General features: G+C 44.6%; 1 protein-coding gene across 1 annotated transcript in view; it reads right to left on the reverse strand.

Moving 5' to 3' along the window:
• The window catches only part of LOC115323870 (membrane metallo-endopeptidase-like 1), a 128,338-nt gene that overhangs the window by 70,860 nt on the left and 35,508 nt on the right, over window positions 1–21,970 (reverse strand). Inside the window, exons 6-8 of the mRNA XM_029984378.4 lie at window positions 9,704–9,898; window positions 3,731–3,820; window positions 693–823 (exon numbers count right to left, since the gene is read on the reverse strand). Of these exons, the coding sequence (XP_029840238.2) occupies window positions 693–823; window positions 3,731–3,820; window positions 9,704–9,898 (416 nt within the window). The remainder of the gene's footprint in view (window positions 1–692; window positions 824–3,730; window positions 3,821–9,703; window positions 9,899–21,970) is intronic.

A 21,970-nucleotide genomic window follows, 5' to 3' on the forward strand; every position in this document is an offset into this window, starting at 1 on the left:
CATCCATATGGTAACCAATGTGTTTTAAGATACTGAGCAGTGACTGAAGGACGACGAGCACGGACTCTTCTTTTGATCAGCTGTGACATATGTATACGTGTATTTTGTTATTTCCTCAAGTGAATTTTCTCCAACTTTCTTTTTTTTTTTGTAAAAACATGATTTTTTTTGTCTCGCTTTTATATACAATCTGTTTTCGAGAAAATTATAACCACCCAGGCAGAAGTCTTGTCCATTGTTTGAGTACTGTGAAGAACCTGACAGAGCGTTGTATAACAAATGTTTTTGAGTCCCTGAACATGTCAGATTTTTATTTAACTCTCGTTCTCTTTGACCTCTGGAAGATGAGACGCTCAGTTACCTAACCTTAATTAATTGGTTAAGTCAAGGTTCAGGTCGAATGCTATTGTCCCTCGAATGTTGTGCAGTCTAGTGGCAAAAAAATATAAGCACCCTCAGACCGCAAGAACTTTGAAGCGCGGCACAGTTCGCCTTCAAACTGATATTAAAGAGAATCAATTATTGCTATTCTGAGGGGTACTTGAGGCCTTATGGATGCTGTAATATTTTGCAGTGAGCTATTCATTCGACTTTAAATAAACTAATTGCTGCAGAACAGCTTTCTTGTGTGATTACTTGTGTTCTGAAAGAAAGGGTTAACAGACGAATAAAAGATTTCAGCCTTTACTTACGAGTCAGTCTTTCGAATGCATTCAAGTATTGCATTAACGTGATATCTGTTTTTCACCGTTACCTTTTGATTGGACATAAGAGTAATGTTCACCTTCTTGAATTGATTGCTCAAAAGTAGAAAGAGGGGAAACTGAAATAAGGCATAAATTCAAACATTTCACAATTAGCGAAGTGCTTTCAGGTTTATAAAAAAACAGACAATCAGTGTCTTATATTTTATTATTATTTATTTATAAATAACGTGCACTCAATTGGGCCCATTACAGAAGTCCTTCCCAAAGGATTGAACCTCATGAATCGAGGATCATGATATTTGTCCGAAGGGTCAATGAAATGTTCTTATGTAATACACCTCACCCTTTGAATCGCCCTGCTTTATTAAAACACACTCGTATATACTGTGTTCCTGAAAGTACTTTAGGTGGGTGATGAAGAAAAAAACTATTTTAGGGTACAAACTTCAAGCCACGGCAGGCGTAAAAAATTTCAAAAACATACCAATTAGCAACATAAGTGCCTCAAACTTATTGATTGCTTTTTAATTGGTAGACAGAAAGGTATGGTTCTAATTTGAAATTGATCAGGTTCACCAAAAATCCCTAGATCAGTTAATTTTAGCATGACTTGAAGCACGTAGGAAGCACGAGGGTGCGTAAATTTACCACTCGTGCAGCCGGCGCATGGCCGGAGATGCTATTTTTGCATCACCGGCCTTACGCCTGCTGCACGGGTGGCCACTTTAGCGCACTATTGTTCTTCATACGTACTTCAAGGCGTCCTAAAATTAACTGATGTAGGTGTTTTTGATAACGGTCGGCGTGTTTCGATTTGCACCGATATGTTAATTTTCACTAATGAAAAAAACAGAGCAAACTCAAGGCACTTTGTGTTCTAATTAGTATTTTTTTTAATCTCTGACGTCGGCTACCACTCGCATGCTCCTTTCCGGAAAGAGTGTATTCTTATCACAATAACTCTAGTTTTAGAATTTTTTTAAGCTTGTTCGCAGGAACACCCAGTATTGTTAGAAATAACAGATAATATGCGGGGGAACTGCTGAACATTCAGCGTCTTGAAAACCTGAGTTCTACAGACAAACGAGTGGTGTATCATAACCTCCTCTTCTTCCTTGGTCTCCGTAAAGGTGTTGGGCTTGTAGCGCAATCCTTTTTAAACATTCCAATAATAAGAACTTGGCATTAGACGCAAACCCTCCTGGCGTTTGTGAGCAACAAAAAATTGCACACTGTAATGATTCATCATTGCATGCAATTTAAGCTCACATTTCACACTATGACAATTACCAGGATGGAATAATTTATGAACACAAATCATTATAAAACCTCAATGCGCTTTGTTTTTGCCGTATCAGCTGAATAATTGATACATCTACCACATAATCATCTCCGGTGGTTAATGTGTCGTTCGGTTGGTCTTCGCTTAAGCCTGTAGGTGTGTATCAGCTTATTTCCTCGTTGAAAGCGTGTTCAAGGATCGCGGCACGCTCTTTTTGGGAAGAATTTTCTTCCGAGTGAAGTGGTCGACGAAGGGCGCTTGTCGGCGAGTTGCAAGCGATGGCTTCGCCCGCGGAGTAAAAGTGGAGTCTTATCCCAATGTGTACCTATCAGACTTTCTTCAAAACAAGTTATATTAAAATCATTCGGAATCTGTGTGTATTGTAGGGCTTTCATTGGTCCACAAAATGTAGTCCGAGAGAAAAAAAGCTTACATGTTTTTCTATTGGCCTGAGATGAATATGCGGTTTTGGAATATCGGACTTGGTATATGTGGGAACTAACACATTTTAAACAATATAAGATCGAAAACAACCTTTTTCAAAATGCCTTCAGTGTCCTTTTAATCAACAGTTGCCTTTCTTACAATTGTGTATCCTTACAAAAAACAATGAAGATAAAAATACATGATTGAACGAGATCCATAGGCAATTGTGACGGATCCATTTAGGCGAATACAAAATAAAGCTACAAATCGAAGCATACACGACTAATCATATATTAACAAAATATCCATTATATGAATTTTTCAGGCCATGCTCTATAATAACATAATTATGAATATATATGTTAAGTCAATATATATTATGACATTTTTTGTTAGCGGATAGAAAACTTCACTCAAGCATTCGAAGTTCCTAATTTGTTTTGGAATGCTTCACTCACAAAACCCTGATGCACGCACATAATATAATGAATTGCTTCAAATCTGTGATACCACAATTAATAACCATAGTGACACCAATTATAGGAATAAAAGAAACATGTAAGAAAATAGAAGATTATTTAAGGACTTCTATGGGTCCTATAAAAATCACATAAATTATTATCTGTTTCTTGAACAAATCATATATAAAATTACTCTCGTTCCACTACGCGAACTATTATTAATATGACAATTACTATGCTTTGGCGTACGAATAATTCCCTGCTAAAGTTCAGCTAGCAAAATGTATTGCCTTATATTTTAAGGATGAACATATGGGTAGCTAAGATGCCACTTTGACTACACAACTCTCTTGCTGGATATATAAACAGCCAAAATTTAGTTTATTTTTATAACACCAGAAATATTGCCAATAATGTGATTGTGAAAAAATAATGAGTTATGCCCCTTTCAAACGAACACGTTAAAGGCCTTTTAAATGAAACACTTAAAGAGTCGGCGAACTAGCACACGACGATAAGCGTGAGATCGCAAGCTGATTCGCCTAATCTTTAAAGGCTTTCGTTTTGAAGGCGCTTAACCTGTCCAACTGACAGGAATTTCGCATCGTCTATCTCTTTATGTTCCTGTCAATATCTTGCTATCAAGTATGTAACATTAATATTGAACATAATTGGTCAATATCAGTCAATTTAATATCAGACCATACCCGGTCCTACCCACATCCCTAGCAATATAAAAGACACTACTGATTATAAAACAGTTTCCCATTGAAGATGGGAGGCTCACACTAGAGCCGCTGAGAATATTTTTTTTCTTTCAGTGTAAATAAAAAAAGAAACAATATATACTTCACCTTTCCCGAGAGGTAATTCTGCATGTCTTTAATACTCAGTGTGGGTTCTGTCCAAAATCCAGCAATTCTTTTGAACCACATTTCATCAAGCTAGAATAATTTAAATATTAACATATGTTGAATGTAATAGGATGGGTTATGAGCAGTCAGTAAGTTTATTTCTTTTTTGAATACTCGGTATTTAGCCACACCATTTTAAAACATTCTAAGGGGAAAACACACATAATGACTGCAAGTGAATTGTGACCACTGTCACTAACGCAGATGTTGAAGCCCACACCTGACCTTCCCAGGCCGTCTTCCAGGCATTGTCACCCACGAAGAACTTTGAAATCTGCTCTGTTCATCATTTTACTAAGCGTGTCGTAATCAATCTTTGTTATGAACAGCTCTGAGCACACCGTACAGAAATTAAATAACTGATATCGATTAAAACGCGCATTCATTGATTAAAACAAGTGTGCCGTTTTTTCGGGGTTTATTTTATTGGCATCAAGTTTCTCTTATTTTTTTTTTTGGGGGGGGGAAGGGGAAGGGGGGAGTGTATTTATTTTTACATAATTACTTGTTTTCTGGTTTGAGTTTTTTAATGTCAAGCAAAAACTCAACGTTACAAAAAAAAAAAAAAAAAAAGGCCTGACAGGGGCGGAGGACTTGCCGAACTCCAGGGGGCACACGCCTGATCTGAGCCTCGAAAACGAAACGGGAGAAGAGGTTAGGTTATCAAAGAAAGAAACAAACTTGCAGACAATTATGTGGAAAATTGTGTTCTTAGTTAGTACAAAAGAGAGCATTCTGTAAAGGTTTCTTTTCCCGAAGCTGCCGTTTAATCGGTTCTGATAGAACACACTTGGCAAGTACTTTACCAAATTTAAGTCTACTTATCGTGTACACGGAACTCTAATTCGAATAAAAAAAATTTGGCGATTCATATATATTATTCTACCAATATTTTGACTCTAAGAAGCGTCGTGCATAATTTACAAACTAATCTTTCTATGTGAACATGATTTCTAGGCTTCGTATCCTACTAGATTCCACCCGCTACCTACTGCGTTCTTTATGTTAAATGTAGATGATTTCACGTTCAGCTGTATATTGTTGCATGAGCTTGGCCTTAGATTAAAAATAAAATAATGTTCACTGAATATAACGACGCAAACTAGCTGGTGAATATTAACTATGAAAACTTTGAGACTGTGGGTAAAAACGAAACATACACTAGAAAGTCTCAATGAGATCTTCTAGTGAGACCATCTAGTGCATGCGTCGTTTTTAGACGCTTTATGTGGAGTTTTTTTTCATATTTAGTATGTGCAGCCGACTTGGCTGGGGTGGCACACAACCCACGTTCAAATCTCTCATTATTAAGTTCACGAAGAAGCGAAAGAATGACAAATCAAACATTTAAACTCGTGATGACAAGCATCACGAAGAGCCCCCAAAAAATAAAAATGGCTTATTCGTAATAAAAGAAGTGCTCACTGATTCCATTCGCATGACAATAAAATTAAAAAAAATTCGTTCCGTAGAATGAGCATATTCAAGGATGATCACTGATATCAACGCATCTGTGCTTCTTACGAGGGGCGTTCATAAAGTTCGTATTATTGACTAACAATTAAAGAAAACAGAACAAAACAGGCATCAACATGAGCGCGCGTCCCTCTAGTTTCCGCACGGTATAAACATCGCGTGTTATAGTAGTAGCTCGGAACGCCGCTAGGGAGACGAAACAAAAATGGCACCGCCCGTCGGTGCCAAGCACATGCAATGATCTGGTTTTTTTTTATTTGAAGGGAAGCAATGCCAACGGTATTCATTCCAATCTGGAAGCGTTGTTCGGGGACAACGTCCCAGTTTACGGCACTTTTGGTTAAATGGCACAGACGCTTCATGTGTGGCAAAATAAGAGGAAAGAATTTCAAGGACGGCGACTAAGTGATTGCTGAAGTGAAGCGATTCCTGAACACTTGAGACAAAGAGTTCTGTAGCAATGGCCTCCGGCATGTGGTGCATCACTGGAGAAAGTGGGCAACTTTTGATGGCGAAAATGTAGAGAAAGTCTCAACTTCTACTCAAGTTTGATTTCTGAATCTCTATTCCTTCGTGACAATAATACGAACTTTATGAACGCCCTCGTACAGCTCGTTCTCGTTTACTAGCTGCCTCAAAAGCCGGTGGTGCTTGCTTTGCTACCTTTTGGCGGGTACAATAGGTAGCAAGTGGCACACTGAAGTATTTCTTCATTCTTACGCCAAAAGCTCCTTTTAACAAATTAGCCGCATGTTTGGTGATTCAGGGAAACGCGTTTACATGCGGTAGCTTTTTAGGGTAGGTTGTACTCATAGTTTGGGTGGCGCTGGGGCAGGATGACCGTTAGTCTTTCAGTGCCTGGGGTAGGAGGTGCTCTTAATTCAGATGATGTCTAGGGCAGGGTTTTGTATGGAAGCAGATTACACCACGTGATTATTTTCTTGTGACACTGCGCGCATTTGTCTTTAGCCTCACCCAGATACAAAGCCTTTGTGCTGAATTTTCTGGGTTACCAAAAGAGGCGAAGCACGTTTTCTTGAACTTTCCACTCCTCCGCGTTCCGCGCGCTCTTTCCACACTTCCTGTTTTTGCTTCACTTCTTTACTCTTTCCACCCCTCTACGCTCCGCGCCCATTCTCATACCACCTGCTTCTGCTCCTCTCGTTCCTACGTGTTAGGTCAACACCACCTAGAGCTAAACCCGGAGCACTCTGAGGTGTGACGTCACAGATTTACGACGAGTGGGCCGACCTGAAGGGGAGGCCTTTTCGCAACACATTATCTCTTTTTTTCTTTATATCTGTTTTTGAGTCGGGACGCCAAACTAAGAATGTGGCGTCTTTTTACCTTTTTCTGGGCATAGCTTTTTCCAGGGAGGTTCCTAATTGACCATTTTGCCCCTTTTTGCAAGGAACACTTGCGGCGGTATTAAGACTGATTCACACACTTGCGTCAAGTGCGACTGCAACGGCTTTCGACATTCATTCTTTTACGTAATGCTATGGCAACGGGGTCTTAAGCCGCTTACAAACGTCATTGCTGCTGCGCGGCGCGGTCGTAAGAGGCTTAAAATCCGGTCGCAGATGCACTCGGTCGCACTCGACGCAAGTGTGGAATCGGATTTTACGCGAATTGATCTTGCCCTCTCTTTTGCATTTGGTGTATACGGCGGTTAGCGCGTGGGGTTTCGCGAGTTAGGGGCAGCGCTAGGGCCAGCTATGCCTTATAAATGATGTGTCCCTGAGTGCCATGGCCACTACGAATCGTCCTCGACGAAAGTGTCTCCATTGCAGTTCCCGGAGTAAAAAGAACCGCAAAAAGCATGGGTGCGGGCGATCCCTCGAGGAAATCTGGTGCTTGCTGTGTTCAATAAGAAAGGTCATGCTAGTGTCATGACTATTGTTTGTTTTCAAACAAATTTTAGAGCGCAGCTCATAGGCACCCGTTTCCGGCTTGAGCGGCGACGCCGACGGCGTAACCGCGCGTTGCATTATGGGACGTTTCTCATAATGACGTCACAAATGACGTCACGTGTGACGTCACGAGGAGAAATTTTCACGCCAAATGTGGCGCGAAATTTGTCTGTTAAATTTAGTAAGAAAGTTTTCCATAAATCTTGCGGGAATTTTACCGGGACAAGTTTTCCGCTAAATTTAGCGGGCAGTGCGTAGCCGCCGGTTGGCACTATATTAAAAAGTTGTGTGCTCCTGCGAAAGAGGAGATTCCAAACTTTTATTCCAATGTAACATCTTTTAATTACATCACTGAATAAACCAGTTACAGCCTAGAAGGCAAAGCATATTGATCATAACTCGAATCATGCTCAATGATGTCTGGGAGACAATGCGGCGAAGTATGGCCGCTGCGGATGCGGTGCTCGAGTACTAGTGGAGGAGACAGAAACTCTCCAACGGTTACTGACTGCAAGATAGACCTGGCTTAATGTCTATTTATTTGTTATTAGGCAAATATAAGGGATCGTGTTTTTCTAGGCTTTGAATTACTCGTTTTGAAGGTTTCATGGAAAGAAATTTGTAAAAAATTGAGGTTCACACTATGTTTTAATTGCCGCTCAAATATTGCACAATTTTGATTTAATTAATATTTAAAAAAAATCCGAGCGCAATGCAAAAAGCCCTTTCAATTGTTGAGCGCAAACATTTTGTTAAAAGTAAACAAAGTGTGAAACACCCAGTTCAAAAAGTTTCAGCTTAAATGCTTAATGCTAAGATGTGTTTAAAATATCCGGGTAAATACCTAGCTACGAAATGGTTGCGCAAGAGGCCAAGCTGGTTATTTTAATTTACTAGTTAAGCAAAATATATTTAATTACTTTATGTAAACCAGCTGACTTTTTTTTTGCATAAAAACATTTATGTTGTGCAAAGATTGTATTTTATATTCCTGTAGCCCTTAAATTTGAATCTATGTGCAATCGGGAAAATCGCTGTTCTATCTTCCCTCAGGCGCGATTTGTTTAAGAATATCTAAAAAATTTCGAGCCAAATTAATGTTTATTTTATTGTGTAGACATGCTTTTCAACCTCCATTAAAAATGACACTGAAAGCAAAAAATAGGCATGACACCCCTATGACCGTCCTGATTTGAACACCCTGCCATCGGCGAATACGAAGGTGAGATATTTAATGTATTTTCACATCATGTTCTTTTTTTCTGAAATTATTAATGTCGTTTCATTTTTACGCTGACAGAACAGCGTAAACTCTAAAAGAGCAACAGTTCGCGATTTCTTAAGACCCTTATTTTAATTATTTTCACAAACAAATATATTAACCACAAGTGTTCGATTAGCACCGATTTGATCATTGCCCTTATGAATTTTGGCGGGTGACTTACCTTCCTACAATGACGTTTGAGGGCAATTGTATTTTATTTGTTTGTATTCTCGGTCCTAGAGATAATTCAAACACCCAAGAGTGCTTGCCTAAAGCGGAAACCCATTTTTCTCAAAACGTTGTTAAGAGGATAGTGAACGCAATCTGAATTCCACAAAACACGGCGGCAAAACCGTGCAACCGGATGCTACAAACACCAAAACATCACTCATACAGTGATATCTCAAACGGTTGACCGCATTTTTAAAAAAAGGAGGCGCATTTGACAGATAAGTTTATATCTTGTTTCTCCGAGAAAAAATGGGAACGGCCTCCCGTCTTCTCCACCTCGCCGCCTTGAGGGGGCGAATCGAAGAGAGGAAGAAACGAGATATCTTGGCGTCACGCGCTTTGTAGGCCTCGTTCGATCTCGACCTCTTTTTTCTGAAAATACGGCCGTTCATTCGAGATATCGCCTTACGAGTAGTGTTGTAGGGATTGTAGCGTCCCTCCTTCAGATACATCCCTTTAACCCTGTTTTGCATATCATAACAATGATTGTACATCGTATTAAGCTGCCCGTGTAATAAAATATATTTCCAAGTCATATAGATATTTCTATCTTTTATTTTACTTATTGACAAAAAATTTAGTTAATAAAAATGTTATACTACGTCAAGCAAATACATTCACGACGCGTGCACTTGAGCGCTTTTTCGCGGTGCTCACCGGCCGACTCGGGTGACGTCACCGCAGGAGCGCTGCGGCTTTCAGCTGTAGATGGTGTTTACAGAGTCCGTAACTCTGTCAGCAGTGCAGTCGTCTTTCACGCCGGGGATCTGGTTCGATCACTGGCATAAGTTGCCGTTTTAAGTTTGCTTAGCGTTTACGGATTGGCCGGCCTATACATTTCGTGCTTACGCAGCTCCTGAGGTTGTTTGGCCACGTAAAACTACCGAAAACTAAATTATTTCAAAAATTATTAATGCCCTTTAATTAGTTGCCACATTACTTTCATGCTATATCCTGACATGGCAGTATGAATACAAAATGATCTAGACGCCGCAAATCTACTAAGTTGATTGACTTCGAGTGACTAACCTTTGCAAGGCTTTCTTCAAAGTTCATGATGCTCGCAGCAACTTGTGTTTTGTTAGGACGCTTCGGATGAACTAATTCTATAACATTTATGATAAATTGTTTGTATGCCTTTTTTATTCTTTCTCGTTTTCTTCTGCTTACTCCATGCCCTTGCCAATCTGTCCAGGGTAGAACGTGAGGCGAAGCAGCAGACACCTGCATAAAATGAAAAATAAAAATGCAATAAAATCGCTGCAACAATGATCGTCAAAGACTTGAGGCCAGTAGGAATAAAAAGAAAAACATAAAGGAAGAAGACATATATCACGTCTGATCGGAAAGATGTACCTTCAGGGCTCCACAGCTCTACATTTATCCTACTTCTTACCAATGATGTCATGCATGTAGTTTTTTTTTTTTTTAATATTGCGAAATAGTCAATAAACTTTTATTTGGTTTCGTTGGATGCTTCAACCAAAAATGAAGGTCCAACCAAATCATAAATATTGACTTTTTAGACCTTCTCGGCCTGGTCTTCATGAACGACTACGGCGATGGCCATTGAGAAGCAGCTTCGTCTTTGTTTTCTAAGGTTGGACTGACATGGTGAAGCCCGTTCACGGGGTAGTTTGAATATGTAATGATTTTAAAAAGTCATTGTCGGGTGTTAGTTTCAACCGCAATGATTTAAGTGCTCTCAAAATTATTGCGATGGTCCTTGACGCCGCAGTGTTCAGCGATCACCGATATAAAATAGAACGCAAAATAGACACTCTGATACAGCCTAAAGTCATCGCATTTAGAATCTAGCGTCTTTGGTACAGTCGACTGACTGATAAATAGCTTGTAGGCGTGCATAGCAAATGTACAATTTAAGCTGTAGTGTACATGCACCACCTAGATGCCGCCACTCGTGAAAAGAATGGTGAACATAAGCATAAACGATGCCAACATGAAACGAGAGGGAGAGAGAAAGAAAACAAGTACGAAGGCATTTTTAATTTATATTTTATTCCCTCTACGAGCGGAATATGCCTATCATTTTTTGTTGTTTTTTTAGAAAATTTATTTTTTCCCCACAAAATGTCTTAAGTGGAGCAGGTGAAAATCTACATTTAGACTGCCTGAAGTGTGAACCCAGTTTTGTCGGTTTTAAAAATAGGCAATAAGAAAATCATTCACAATAAAATTTCTTATTAACGCATAATGTGTGGCCTATGTTTTTTCCAACAAAACTGCTTTGGCATATTGCCGCGCGCCAAGTAGGCACCGTGGCCGTAGCACAACGGTTATCGCGCTTACCTCCCACGCGAAGGGCCAGGGTTCAATTCCTGGCCGCGGCTACGCATTTTTGTTTACACTGTAATGTGATGTTCTAGTGAATTCGAGAACCGTCTAGCTGATTCGAGGTTAGAATGTTCTCCGCGTCGAACCTTCTACATCGAACGCTCCAGAAGCCAACGCGTGTACAAAAGCGGCTCCGCCTGGCAAGCAGGAGTCAGTTTTCGCCCAGCGTTCGACTCTGCTGCTACGCCGATTTCGACGCCCGCGACGCTCCGTTATTATCTTTTGTACCCTTTTGTTTTTTGGCACAAGTTCGCCACATTAAACGTTTATTTCTTTCTGTTTATTTATTGTTTATTGGCCACCACCCGTGACATTTTGGTGGAGGTGCTGGGTACCGCATGCCCGTGCAGCGTTCCCCTCCCAGGACCCGCTGTGCAAGCCCGACTCAGAGCTCGCTGAGAAGACCACTCAGCGCGGAACCTGAAACTCGGACCAGCCGCCGCACCAAGGGAGAGGATCCTGAGTACGGTTTGCTCCTGGACAAGCCCGAGCCGCAGAAGACGACGATGGCCAACCAGTCGCAAGCCCCCGCCGCTTCTCCCGTCGTCTACATGCCCGTCGCACCGCGGACGGCTGCCCCCTTCCACGGTGAACTCTACGAAGACGTGGAAGACTGGATTGACCAGTATGAACGCGTTGCCCGCCACAATGGCTGGACCGACGAGCAACGCCTGCAGAACGTCTACTTCTCGCTTGAGGGAACCGCCAAGCACTGGTACGAGAACCATGAGTCCCCTTTGACGTCGTGGGACATCTTCAAGACCGACCTGAAGGCTACGTTCGTCAACCACCACCGCCGAGAGAGAGCCGAGGACCTACTGCGAACCAGGACCCAGGGCCCCAATGAAAGCGTCACGAGCTTTGTGGAAGACGTGCTCCGCCTGAGCTCCCGCGCCGATCCTCAGGCCACCGAGGGAAAGAAGCTGCGCATTTTGATGCGGGGCGTGAAGGACGACATCTTCGGAGGCCTCGTCCGCAACCCGCCGGCAACCGTCGACGCCTTCGTCAGCGAGGCGACAAACATCGAGCGCGCCCTCCAAGCGCGCGCTTCCCACTACCAGCGGCAGCCAAGCGTCACTGCAACGGCGCTCCTTAGCGGTGAAAACGTGCCTGGTACAGACATCCGCGAAATTATCCGGGAGGTTGTCCGGGAGGAACTGCGAAGGTTGCTGCCAACCACCAGCCGTCCGCCAACCATTTCCATCGCCGAGGCTGTCCGAGAAGAAGTGCATCGCGCGCTCCAACCAGAGGTTCCCGTCACCAGGGTGGCACCGGAGGAACCGACGTTGAGCTACGCCGCCATGGCCCGACGACCGCCGCAAGCTTCCCGCCAAGCCACGGCGCCACCCCGAAGAAACGCCCCAACGCCGCAGTACTACCGACGTCAGGAAGATCAGGCGCACGTTCCCCCAGAGCGACCTGCGCCGAGGAAGACAGACGTCTGGAGGACGGCCGACCGACGCCCGCTGTGTTACCACTGCGGGGAAGCTGACCATGTGTACCGCCGATGCCCATACCGACGACTCGGGCTGCGCGGATTCCACCCAAGCGACCCGCGCCTCCGGTATGGTGAACGCCCTCGGGAGATCGACGAGTACCTGCGACGACCCCAGTCCCCCGAGCCTGCGTCACGCCGAGAGTTCCGGTCGCCGTCACCGCGACGTCCAGCTTCGCCGATGCACCGACCCCGACGTGAAAGCCTGTCACCCCTCGCTCCTCGCCGGGGAAACTAGGCGCGGCAACCCCTGGAGGTGGAGTTGCCGAAGACGACCGACGCCAAGATCCTCCACGAACGTCAGAGGGCCCCCACTCAAACGCTACCAGAAATCGAAACGACGCCCCTGCAACGGTGTCCAATAACCTAAACGTCGTCATCGACGGCCACGACGCATCAGCGCTCGTGGACACCGGAGCAGACTACTCAGTCTTGAGTGGGAGGCTCTCCCGCCGCCTTCGAAAAGTCACCACGCCGTGGGGTGGACCACAAATACGAACCGCCGGAGGGCACCTCATCACACCAGTCGGGAGATCCACTGCTCGCGTCGAGATCCACGGTGAGACGTGCCCTGTTAAGTTCGTCCTTCTGCAAGACTGTTCAAGAGACGTTATCCTCGGAATGGACTTTCTCTGCGAGTATGGCGGCGTCATCAATCTCGGGGCAAACCAGCTGACGCTGCGAAAGCCTGTTTTACCGTCGGTGGAGACCAACACGACGTCAACCGCGATCCGAGTTATCGCCGACCATATGAACTTACCGCCGCGGTCGAGTGTTTTCGTCCCCGTCATAACCGACGCAGCCATGCACGACTGAAGCTCTTCTGGAAGGCAACGTCCAACTGCTCCTTGAGAAAGGAATTGGCGTCGCACGAGGCGTAACGGATCTCCAAGAAGGACGGAACCCTGCGGTTCTGCGTGGACTATCGTCGACTGAACGCTGTGACGAAGAAGGACGTCTATCCGTTCCCCCGCATCGACGATACGTTAGACCGACTGCGCCACTCCCGATATTTTTCGTCGATGGATCTGAAGAGTGGCTACTGGCAGATTGAAGTCGACGAACGCGACCGGGAGAAAACTGCCTTCGTCACTCCCGACGGACTGTACGAATTCAAAGTGATGCCGTTCGGGCTTTGTACTGCGCCAGCCACCTTCCAGCGTGTCATGAACACCGTGCTGGCAGGTCTGAAATGGCAGAGCTGCCTCGTCTACCTCGACGACGTCGTGGTATTTTCACGAGATTTCGACGAGCACCTGAAACGACTTCGAGCCGTGCTTCAAGCCATCAAGACCGCCGGCCTGTCACTCAAGCCAACAAAGTGTCGATTCGCCTATGGTGAACTTAAGTTCCTTGGCCACGTCGTGAGCAACAAAGGTGTTCTCCCTGACCCTGAGAAGACCCGCGCCGTGGCTGCATTTACGCCGCCGTCTGACAAGAAGGCCGTGAGAAGATTCCTCGGACTTTGTGCCTACTACAGACGATTTGTTCGGGACTTCGCCAAGCTGTCCGCACCGCTGACGCACCTCACGAAGGACGCCGTAAAGTTCGAATGGACAGACGAACACCAGCAGTCATTCGATGAGCTGAAACGAAGACTCCAGGCGCCCCTGATTCTTGGCCATTTCGACCAGTTCGCTGATACAGAGATCCACACGGACGCCAGTAACACCGGACTTGGCGCAGTGCTAGTTCAAAGGCAGGACGGGGCAGAGCGAGTCATCGCATACGCGAGTCGGACGCTGTCTAAGGCGGAGAGGAACTACTCTACAACTGAAAAGGAGTGCCTTGCTGTCGTCTGGGCAATAACAAAGTTTCGCCCATATCTGTATGGAAGTCATTTTCGCGTGGTCACGGACCACCACTCGCTCTGCTGGCTCGCGAATCTGAAAGACCCCTCCGGACGCCTCGCCCGGTGGAGCCTACGACTGCAGGAGTTCGACATGACCGTTGTGTACAAGTCCGGCCGGAAGCATCATGACGCCGACTGCCTGTCAAGAGCTCCTGTCGAGGCCGGTCCTGCCTGTATCGAAGACGACGACGATGAGTGTTTCCTCGGCGCTTTGGACGTCAGCGACATGGCAGCACTCCAACGAGACGACCCTGAACTGCGAGCGCTCATTGATCACTTAGAGGGACAAGCGAGTTCGGTTCCCCGTGCTTTCTTAAGAATCCTGCATACATTTTCCATGCGGCGAGGGGTGCTGTACAAGGAGAACTTCGTCAACAACAACACAGCATGGCTGTTGGTTGTTCCTGCCAGCCTTCGAGACGAAATATTCCAAGGATGCCATGACGACCCAACGGCTGGACACCTTGGCTACAGCAGGACGCTCGCCAGGATTCGAGAAAAGTACTACTGGCCGAGGCTACCGAAGACCGTTCACCTATACATTCGATCATGCCACGAGTGTCAGCGACGCAAGAAACCGCCAACGAAGCCGTCAGGACTTCTGCATCCGATTTCTCCCCCGTCTATGCCGTTCCAGCAGATCGGAATGGATTTACTTGGCCCTTTCCCATCGTCAACGTCGGGAAACCGCTGAATTATCGTCGCCACCGATTATCTCACACGGTACGCCGAGACGAAAGCCCTTCCAGCAGGCACGGCTGTTGAAGTCGCCAAGTTTTTCATTGAGTCCATTGTCCTCCGGCACGGCGCCCCTGAAGTCCTCATCACAGACCGTGGATCTTCGTTCATGGCCCAGCTGACTCAAGAGATCCTTCGTCTCAGTGGCACCGGCCATCGTGGAACCACTGCATACCACCCACAGACCAACGGACTGACCGAGCGACTCAACAAGACAATCGCCGATATGATCTCTATGTACGTCGACGTAGAACACAAGACGTGGGACGAGGTGTTGCCCTACGTCACGTTCGCCTACAATACGGCGGTTCAGGAGACCACTGGATTCACCCCTTTCCAGCTGGTACATGGTCGGAAGGTCACGACCATGCTGGACGCAATGCTGCCCCATGAGCCATCTGTAAATGAGAGCGACGACGCCCAGGCGGTTCCTCAACGCGCCGAATAAGCCCGCCAGCTCGCCCGACTCATGATTCAAGACCAGCAACGCGTCGACGCGGGCCGCTACAACCTTCGTCGCAGGGACGTCTACTTCCAGCCCGGAGACAGGGTGTGGGTGTGGACGCCCATCCGTCGCCGCGGCCTCAGTGAGAAACTGCTGAAACGGTACTTTGGACCATACAAGGTACTTCGTCGCCTCGGCGAGCTGAACTACGAGGTGATGCCTGGCGGAACAAGAACATCATCACGCCGCCCACCACGACCTGAAGTCGTCCACGTCGTGCGCCTGAAGCCTTACTACGCTCGATAGGACTGTGGATCTTATGTGTTTCAAATGACTCTTTAGTTTGCCGTTCTCTTTATGTGCTTTGTTTTGTGTTGCATCGAGGCGATGCACTTTCTAAGGGGGGGAGTAATGCCGCGCGCCAAGTAGGCACCGCGGCCGTAGCACAACGGTTATCGCGCTTACCTCCCACGCGAAGGGCCAGGGTTCGATTCCTGGCCGCGGCTACGCATTTTTGTTTACACTGTAATGTGATGTTCTAGTGAATTCGAGAACCGTCTAGCTGATTCGAGGTTTGAATGTTCTCCGCGTCGAACCTTCTACATCGAACGCTCCAGAAGCCAACGCGTGTACAAAAGCGGCTCCGCCTGGCAAGCAGGAGTAAGTTTTCGCCCAGCGTTCGACTCTGCTGCTACGCCGATTTCGACGCCCGCGACGCTCCGTTATTATCTTTTGTACCCTTTTGTTTTTTGGCACAAGTTCGCCACATTAAACGTTTATTTCTTTCTGTTTATTTATTGTTTATTGGCCACCACCCGTGACAAATGAACATAAGCATAAACGATGCCAACATGAAACGAGAGGGAGAGAAAAAGAAAACAAGTACGAAGGCATTTTTAATTTGTATTTTATTCCCTCTACGAGCGGAATATGCCTATCATTTTTTGTTGTTTTTTTAGAAAATTTATTTTTTCCCCACAAAATGTCTTAAGTGGAGCAGGTGAAAATCTACATTTAGACTGCCTGAAGTGTGAACCCAGTTTTGTCGGTTTTAAAAATAGGCAATAAGAAAATCATTCACAATAAAATTTCTTATTAACGCATAATGTGTGGCCTATGTTTTTTCCAACAAAACTGCTTTGGCATATATTGTCAGAAATAAATAAAAAAAAACATTTCAGACATTGTACATTTAACGTTTTTGTTTGCATATTTGCAGCGTTGTATTCTAGGATAAGTCACAAATTTCGCTCACTAGACACTGTACACCTTTAGTCCTTTACATGTACCATCGAATGATATCAATTATAATTTTTTATGTCATTAAATGCTTCTTTTCTTTACAGTTCAAGAAACCTTTTATTTAGCCACAATTTACAACTTCCTTTTTTTTTTACTTTTCTTTTAATGATATTAAATTTCCGTTGGCTTAATTAGATTTTCTTGTCAGTTGAATTTTTGTAGTAGAAATCAAACGCACCTACGCAATCGAATTGTCAAAATGGTAGTTTCACGAGTTGGCTTTACAGCAAAGTTCTTTAAACTTAAAATGTTAAAGGCTGTGGTGTTCCACGTGTTTGGAGGATGAAGAAGCCCAGGCGGTGGAGGCGAGGTGTATGAGGGAAGGTTATGTGGACGTGCCGCCATTAACAAACAGTGTGTGAACCCACCCACTCGCTGTTCCGACTATGTGTGTTTTTTATCAAAATATTTGGGTAGGGATGCATATTGTTTTTCTGAGTTTCGTATACAGATATTATGTGTGTATCTCTCTCTCTCGCACTCTCTGATCTGCTTGTTACATTCTTGTGCACTACAAGAATGGTGCGCGTCAAACAATTTTAATTTTAGACCCCCGCAAAACGCAAGTTATTTCTTTGTCAAGGAAACGTAGCAATTTCCCTTTTCCATATACTCTAGAAAATTAAACCAAAAGTCGAACCACATTAGCACGAAATTTAGGGGTTCTCGAGGCTTGCAGTAAAGACAACTTGCAAAACTACTCTTTTGACGATTCGGTTGCGTTGCTGTGCATGACTTCTGCTGCGAAAACTTCAGCAGAGAGAGGAAATATTGCGGATTCGTTTGAAGTGTCTCCTAATTTATGGTGTCAGCCAAAGCGACAGGAGAAGCGGAATCGAGGGACACCACAACCATTCCTCTGAGTGGATTTTTAAAGAAACATTTCTCCTCTTGAAGCTGCACCACGGGGGCCTGGTAACATCGCTTCCATAAAGAGTGCTAACTCGCCGTTTGTATTGTTCACACAGGTTCAGATCTGTGTTTTCCTCGCCGATTTTGCAGCCTCGTCAGGCTCTTGTCCGGTGCACGCGTCGACTGCTTCACCGGATTGCTGCGAGGACGGGGCTGCCTTCTGTTTCCATCGCTTGGTGCTGCTCGCAATCGACTGTGGCGTTCTCTTGGGCAAGTTCACGAGTCAAGTGACATTGATAACACCTGACTCACCTATAAAAGACGGAACTTGGCCCGTGCTCGCCTGTGGGCCTGGTGTCATCACTAGAGTGGAGGGTGCTAACTCGCCTTCAGTCTTGTTCGCACAGCTGCGTACTTGTCTAAGGATGCCAAGTGCCGAAATGCCAAAAATGCCTTAAATATTAATAGTTGTTTGATTTTGCTACCATACCAGGTCACTCAGTGTTGTATGTATGACAATTGTCTGCCAGTGCACTACCCTAGTACGTAAACGGTTGCCCCTTAGTGGCGATAAAAAGTCCCACCCATGTCCTGACCATCCAGAAACTGTGTTCGCTTTGTCGACCAAGCTTTAAGCCGGTTAGGATGCTGTGCTCGACGAACTGAAATCAATCAAAAGCAAACTTACTCAGACTGACCTAAAAGTCAACAGGCTTTCCGACTGCATGACATATATAGAGCAAGTGCTTTCCAATTCTAATTTCATCCCTAACAATCTTGAGGAACTCCGTCGTGTCACGGCAGACCTTTCGGTTGGTTTGGCGACGCTGGCCGAATGCATAGACGACACGGCATACAGGTCACGGCGCTCTAGTCTACTTTTTATGAACTGCCTGACACCGACGAGGAAACCCTTACGCAGTCTGAACAGAAGGTTATCAATCTTTGTTTACATCATATTGATATCGAAGTTGTACTAGACAGCATCGAACGTGCCCACAGGCTAGGTCGATATCGCCGTAATAAAAACCACCCGATGCTAGTAAAATTTGCTTTTTACGAAATGAAAGAACGAATCTTGTCAATTGGAAACAAATTCAAGGACACCGACTTCGCCATCTCTGAGGACTTTCCATTTCCGGTTCAGCTTGCCAGACGCAAATTACTATCTTTCACGCATCTGCGGGCTAAGCCGTCCTCTTCGCTTCTTAACACACTCCTTATGGGCCCTAAGCGACAGTGTTTTATAAGGCTTTGATCGCTGTAATGGAGTGTCCTACTTAACTATTCTGATGCTGTCGCCCTAGTCAGGGGACAACCAGGCCACTGCCCTTCCTTTAAAGAAACACAAGAAGTGTAATGTTAACACAAGACGAGAAATGCCACCTGATAGCATCCACTGATAGTGGCGTTGTTGTTCTTACTGAAACACAGCTGTCATGATCAGTGCCTGACGCAGAAATGCTTCCGGACATATTCAGTTTTACATATTTCGCAAAGATAGAACAAGTTACCGGGAAGGGGGTGACTTGATTGCAATAAAGGAGTCTCTGAAATGCAACGCTGTGAATATTTTGTCGCCGCTGGAGAGTCAGTGGTTCTGTTGTGCAGTTTCGCTTAGAACAGTTATTATTGGTGTATTCTACCGACCTCCTCACAGCGGCCATTTTTTCTTACTTATCCTAATGATGCCTTCAATGAATTGTACCTGGAAAATTCACAGTCTAGCTTCTTGCTTTTCAAAGAGTTTAATTACCCGCCAATAGATTGGTCTGTCCTATTCGATTACACCCCTCTTCATACAAGCGAAGCGAGAGGTTTTGTTAATTTCTGCCTCAACTTTAATCTTTCACAGCTTATGACTAAACCCACACGATCAACGTCCAATTTTTCCAATATCCTTGGCCTCATTTTTATCTCTGAGCCGGACTCCCTGAGGTCAATGGACTACCTACGCGAAATAAGTGACCATAAGGCAATTAACTGCAAGCCTCTTTAAATATTTATTACAATTGAAAGTATTAAAAAAACGTAGGTTTATATGAAAATGGTATGTGATTATCACGGAATAAGTGCTGAGTTAAAAAAAAATGCACTCATGCCTTTTTATTCGATTTTGGTAGCCGGTCTGCTTGTGATAATTGGTCTATGTTCAAATTTAACATCAAACAATTAGCCGACAACTTTGTCCCGACCGTCACGTTTACCGAAAGCTCCTCTGCTCTATGGTTTAATAACTCTGAAATATTTAAGTGCTAAAAAACAAAAACGACTCTTTCGTAAAGCGAAAAACATTGGGTGTAACTAGGACTGGGACAAATTTTACGATCTGAACAAAGAATTCAGATCCACAATTCGGACAGATAAACGCGTACTGTAGCACCGAACTTTTGTACATACTTAAGAGTTACCCGAAAAAGTTCTGGAGAGATATTCATCCGAAAGCTTATGATATTATTATACTCAACAATGACGCCGACCTATTTGTTCCTGATGATGAATGTGTGGAGTTGCTTCATGATGTTTTTTTTGTTTTTTTTAGTTTTTCCTCAGGAAATTGGCGACACGTTTCGCACTGCTCCTCATGCTTCCCCATACCTATGGCTGGATTTCTTTCAGACCTGCTGGCATTGCAAATAGAAAAAACATTAAGATTTCTTCCTCGCAAGATATAATTAATATAATTGGAAAAATTTTGAAGAATACCAAAGAATTATCAAGCGCGATATTGGCTAAACGTTTCTCACAGTCCCTTTCAACCGGTGTTCTGTCATAGGACTAAAAGGTGGGAGGATCATTCTAATTTTAAAAAAAAATGGCGATAAGCGCTGTCACTCAAACTACCGCCCCATCTCCCTAACAAGCGTCTCGTGTAAACTAAAGGAGCACATCATCTACTCCAAAATCATTCACTTTCTGACAGATAACAACTTCGTCGATCTATCGCAACACGGTTTTCGAAAAATGTTTTCATGTGAAACTCGGCTTCCTGTCGCCGAAGTGGGCCGCCGACAGAACGTCTGCCCGGACGCGGATACAAGCAAGTGTTCAAGTTGCGAAAAAGATGTGACCCAGGAGGGCCACAAATGTAAAGTGAGGTGCAAGATATGTGACCAGCGATATGAGACGTCGAGCAAGAAGTCTAAAAGAAGGCTCAAGCCGAGACCTCACCTCTACACCTGAGGGAGAAGAACGCCAGAGGAAACAAACAAGTGACGTGGAACGCAGATACCAGGCAAAACGCGCAACAAAATTAACAGCAATGAGCGACGCAGCAGATGTCGATGCCACAGGTAGCCGGGATGCAACAAGGGGCGAGAAACAGGAGAAGCAACATGGGGGGATCGCCGCAGGAGAGTGGTCGAGGGAGCCGGCCTCGGTGGGTTGATCACGTGGATGGAAAACAAGGCGATTTCTGCGATAAGAACTGTGAGCAAGTGATGGGGGAACTCAAAATACAGAATGGGGAATTAGGTGGTTGGAAAAGGACTGGATTGGATAGAATTGGGTTTTTACGGCGCAAGGGCTTCTGAGGCCGAAGAGTCCCAAAGAAGAAAACTATTACATTCAGGGTAAGCAAGAAGAAAGGACTTCAGTGGTCAGGGTTAGAATTAAGGAATGAGACATAACACCGGACTATGTCCCAAAAAATAATGGGCATGAGTGAAAAGCTTTGAAGTTAACGGTGGCTGTTGAAGACCAATATCATCTAAAAACTTGAAAACCTACTTGTAAGTCACGATTGGTTAATCACCCAGTAAAAACATTAGGTGTAAGGGAATGTGTTTTTTGTATAAATGTGTGAAGTGAGATTGCCTTTCCCGTTCATGGAAAGGGCACTAAATTAGAAAATGGAGAGCACTTAGAGATGTTGAGCACAGACTGTCTGGCAGACCCATAAACAAAGCAACTATAGTGTAGTCGGGAGCGTACGAGAGAGCTATATATCCGCATGAGGCACAATCGATCTGAGCCCCAAGACTGGTGCGAGAGAACCCTTAACATATTGAGTGACGTGTGAGCTTTCAGTTTCAGGCTTTTTTCATGAGCATTAAAATTCAGTTTACTATCAAACGTCAGACCCAAACATCTGTGCTGAGGTTGGACACTAACATTACTATTGTAGATTGTTAGGGATGGTTTAAGAAAGAATCCACGTTTGCGGGTGAAGCAAACAGATGCAGTCTTTTCCGAAGAGAACTTCAATCCGCTACTTTCAGCCCGCTTAGTAAGCTTGTTGATGCCTAGCTGAACCCT

This window comes from Ixodes scapularis, unplaced genomic scaffold (genome assembly GCF_016920785.2).
Source record: "Ixodes scapularis isolate PalLabHiFi unplaced genomic scaffold, ASM1692078v2 PGA_scaffold1__304_contigs__length_218370807, whole genome shotgun sequence".
Lineage (NCBI taxonomy): Eukaryota > Metazoa > Arthropoda > Arachnida > Ixodida > Ixodidae > Ixodes > Ixodes scapularis.